At 35.1% G+C, this 4111-nt stretch overlaps 1 protein-coding gene across 1 annotated transcript; it reads right to left on the bottom strand.

Annotated features, from left to right (window-relative positions):
- Positions 1-2842: 2842 nt before the first annotated feature.
- LOC145322100 (protein escargot-like) lies at positions 2843-3881 on the bottom strand. The gene has a single exon (XM_080163882.1). The coding sequence runs from the start codon at positions 3863-3865 to the stop codon at positions 3017-3019; it is 849 nt and encodes a 282-aa protein (XP_080020008.1). The 5' UTR covers positions 3866-3881; the 3' UTR covers positions 2843-3016.
- Positions 3882-4111: the final 230 nt, after the last annotated feature.

Here is a 4111-nt window from a genome sequence, read left to right as displayed (position 1 = left end):
GTGTACAATAGTATATTAAGATTTTCCAAAAAAAAAATTACTCATTTCAAAGAACTCTTTTTGACTGACGGAACAGTTTCAGGCTTTTTGTGTTTTCTGGAAATTATGAAAATCATAATTAACAAAAATGCAAATAATGAAAAACAACACAAACACAAATTCAAAACATCTCAATTACATTTGGGCACAATTGTTGTTATCACAGTGGCGTTCACCACTGCAGTTCTTGTTTTGTTGCGTGCGCGTGTGTTTGAGTGTGTGCAGGCGCAGTGTGACCGCAAAGGTGTGTGTGTGTGTGTGTAGGCGCACTATGACCGCAAAGGTGTGTGTGTGCAGCTGCTCTGTATCTGTCTCCTGCTGACACCAACCTGTTCAGGATGCTTATCAAACCCAGGGAGGGAGAGGACATTGGGCAGTTTATTACAATAGTCCCCAAAGTCTTATAATAACGTTTTCTTATTCGTTGGGTACATCCTTGGGGACTTTTATGAATTTTGATTAGTTGAGTGTCGAAACGTCGAAACCACTAAATAAAAACTACAGAAGAAGTAATTTTGTGGATCATCATTGGGGATGTGCATTAATTTATCGGTCACTGTCTTATCCCTTTATATCCCTGTCATCAACCCTCCAACCTAATAATATCGCCCCCCCCCCCCATTCACAAATAAAAAAGAAACATTTAATTTCTTTGACCAATTAGATAATCTTTCTTAGAAAATTATTAAAAGCAAAATCTTTCCTACAATTGTGTTCGTCTGTCTGTTAAGAATAGCATTGAAAATTAATTTTTAATCGTCTTATCGATTTCCAACTTTTTATAATAATCTGATTTTATATCATTTAGGTACAAATTAAAAAGCGTAGCAACTCTATAAGTATTAACAGTAAGTCACACGTCCATTTTAAACCTGTATTTTGGAATTGGCTTAAATCATGTGTTTGATATAATTAACGTATTAACAAATTTTCTTGAATAATTTCTAGGATTGTCATGTAAGATGTAATAAGGGTTGTTGATTTATTAAATCAATATTACAGTTTGGATTTTTTTGATGTTGTCATTCTTAGTTTTGTTTTTAAATCTTTTTTAAAAGGCTTATTATCTAACCTTCTGTACATTAAATTGTTTGAGACTTTAATTCTTTTAATGATTGTCCTAAGTCAATAAAAAAAATCTTGTCTATATATTAAAATTGGCTGAATTGTGCTTTCATTGAGTAGTAATGTTTCTTTGTAAAATCCTAATATTTTTAGGTAATTTTATAATAATTTTTAAAGCACAGATTCATTACTAAGAGCATTAAAAATAATATAAAATCGTCATAATAAACAGGATTTACATAATTTTGCTAGTTTCACCTGGTCCTTTCTGATATCATTGATAAACACAAATGCTTATCTTTTAGGGATAAAGGGGAAAGTATATAAAAAAAAGTATGGCTTCAAAACCGATTAATATTTGTTGGATTAGAACTGGTTCTTAGCCATACTGAAAAATTATGCATTACGATTCTAAAAATTAAAAATACCAATTTTGAAAGCTTAGCCTTTGGACCCTCTGGGTTAACAAATTTGGTTTCGATTCATCATTTTTTATTTTAATATCCGCAGAAGGCTGTCTATAATACGATGCGAAAATAACTATTTGTCTTTTTTTCTAATCTATCTTGTTTTTACTTTGAATCATTTTTTATAAATCATATTTATTCGAATTTTCTTTCAGCTTTTTCAGCAATAAAAGTTAATTAATTTTAATGACAAATAATTTGCCCATTACCTTCCAATGACCTAAGTATTGCTTTCCTAAAATGGAGAACCTAATCAGTTTAGTATTTAGTGAGATCTAAATGGACAAACAAATAAAATACTATTTTACACCATATGATTATTGAAATTTCGGCTCAATTTCTTGTTCCTATATTTCTGTTATCTATATATTTTCGCAGCTGCCGCCTATTTATTTTTATATTTTCTTTTCCTATGTAATCATCAACCTGTTTTATTACCCAATTACGCCAGGAATTACATTTGGTTCATTTTTTTGGAAACTAGATTTTGTTGCCTGGCTCAAAAATGTTAAAAATCTATTAACAACAGATCATCCATAAGCACAGAAATTTCAAAGAATTTTCCAAACCTTCAATATACGATTACGGACAGGCAAAATAATTTATACAGTAGATGCTTATTAGTTAGGGGAATCTTCTCCAAAAATATCAGAAGTTAATTTTTAAATTAAATCACTAAAATCAAGTCTCCTTCGTAGCATTAAGGCAATCTAAATAATGGACGAACAGTCTGAATGGGTTATTGAGTAGTTTCACTACTAATAAAACAAAAATGTAACCCATTTGGCCTGATACATCTAGCAATCATATAAGTAAATTGAGAGCTTAAATAAAATATTTTTTAATTCATATCTCTTAAAGTCATAAAAATCTAATATCTTTAATGTAAAGTACAATATTTTTTGGTCAGAAGCCATATACCAAGGAATTTTCTGTTCCGAACTAAATATACTTTTCGGCGAAGCTTTAACAATCTCTTGGAATGGTTTTAGGCCATCTTCATTACCCCCCACCCCTCCGTTTTTTTTCCTAAAGACTAGTATACTATAAACTACTTTATATAAAAAAAATCTTAATTGTGGAAAAGCTACTCTTGTAATATCCAGGACTAGCGGTTGCGCCTCTAACATCTAGGAGTTCTGTATTCAAAGGGAGAGAGAAAGGCGTCTTTAGCAAGATCTTAACTGATACCCAATTTTTTTACTGCGCTACTTATTGACATGATTGTCCATGTTTTATATAGGTAAAACAAATGAATAAAAAAGACAGAATTAATTTTGATATGAGGTATATTTATTATCAATATGAATATTTAATATTTTGTACTGTAATAATGCACATAAGGTAGAATAATATGACTAATTTGTGACACTGTAGGAGTTCTTTGGCTTAGGGTAAGCTGGTAACTTTATAGTATGACAATATTTACAATATAAACACGATTTTTAATACAATTTATGAGTTTTGGCATGAGCCCTAAGGTTGGATCTGTCCGCAAATCTTTTGCCGCACTGGGCGCAGCCGAAAGGTTTTTCTCCGGTGTGGGATCTCATGTGGCCCTGCAGGAGCCAGGGACGGGAGAATGCTTTGTTACAAATTGTACATTTGTGGGATAGATTATGGGTTAATATGTGCATAGACAGGGCTGGGGTGCTCACATATTTCTTACCACAAATATCACAAGACTTTGCATTTTCAGCTGTCAATGCTTTGTGTGTTTGCTTGTGGCGGGAGAGGTTGGAGCTGGAGGCGAAGTATTTGCCGCATTCAATGCACTGGTGACGGGTCTTGCGGCTGCAGGCGCTGTCTGACCGCTCCATGCTGGAATCTGCTAGCAGTGGGCTGTGCTGCTGGAAAACCTTGATGTCCATCTCTGGCAGGGAGATGTCGGAACAGAAGGATGATGTGGGTGATACAGGTGCCGGGGAGTTGGCTAAGGTTGAGGAGGAAACATATGAGTGTTCTGAATAGGTTGATGGAGAGGCCAGTGGCCGTGGGGAGCTGCACATGCTGGGAAAAAATTGACTAAGATGGCTATGACTGCTGGAAGTTCCTACAACATCAATTATTTCATCCTTAACAATAGTTTTGCCACTGCTGAAACTAAGATCCAGTGGCTCTGTTTGTACATCTGAGGCCATGGGTGGATTGAGGCCGAAATAGCCGCGCAGAAACTGGTTGGCCAAGATTTGTCTAGCATCTGTTAGCTCTGTGTTATCAACAACATTCACTGTTGCAGTACCAACAGTTTGGTACAAGTTGTATTTAAGTTTTAATGCCCGGAAAGAATCCATGTTCACTGGATGAGTGTTTAATGGTAACTGAGGCTCCCACTGTTGAATCAACCAATTTATACTCAACCAGTAGAGCTCTGGTAGTGGTAGTGCGTGGAGTACATACGGCATGGGCCGGGCATATGGAGCGGCAGATGCGCCAATCAACATGCTAGCGCTTGCACAGGTGGTCCAACTACTCGGAACGTGCTCAAAGGGGGAAGAAAAGGGAGGTGGACAAGTTGTGTGCAACAATAACTAGTAGAT

This window comes from Acartia tonsa, chromosome 6, assembly GCF_053477335.1.
Source record: "Acartia tonsa isolate MP-2025a chromosome 6, ASM5347733v1, whole genome shotgun sequence".
Classification (NCBI taxonomy): domain Eukaryota; kingdom Metazoa; phylum Arthropoda; class Copepoda; order Calanoida; family Acartiidae; genus Acartia; species Acartia tonsa.
The sequence above is the reverse complement of the archived record's forward strand: the minus strand, read 5'-3'. Positions and strand labels throughout refer to the sequence as shown.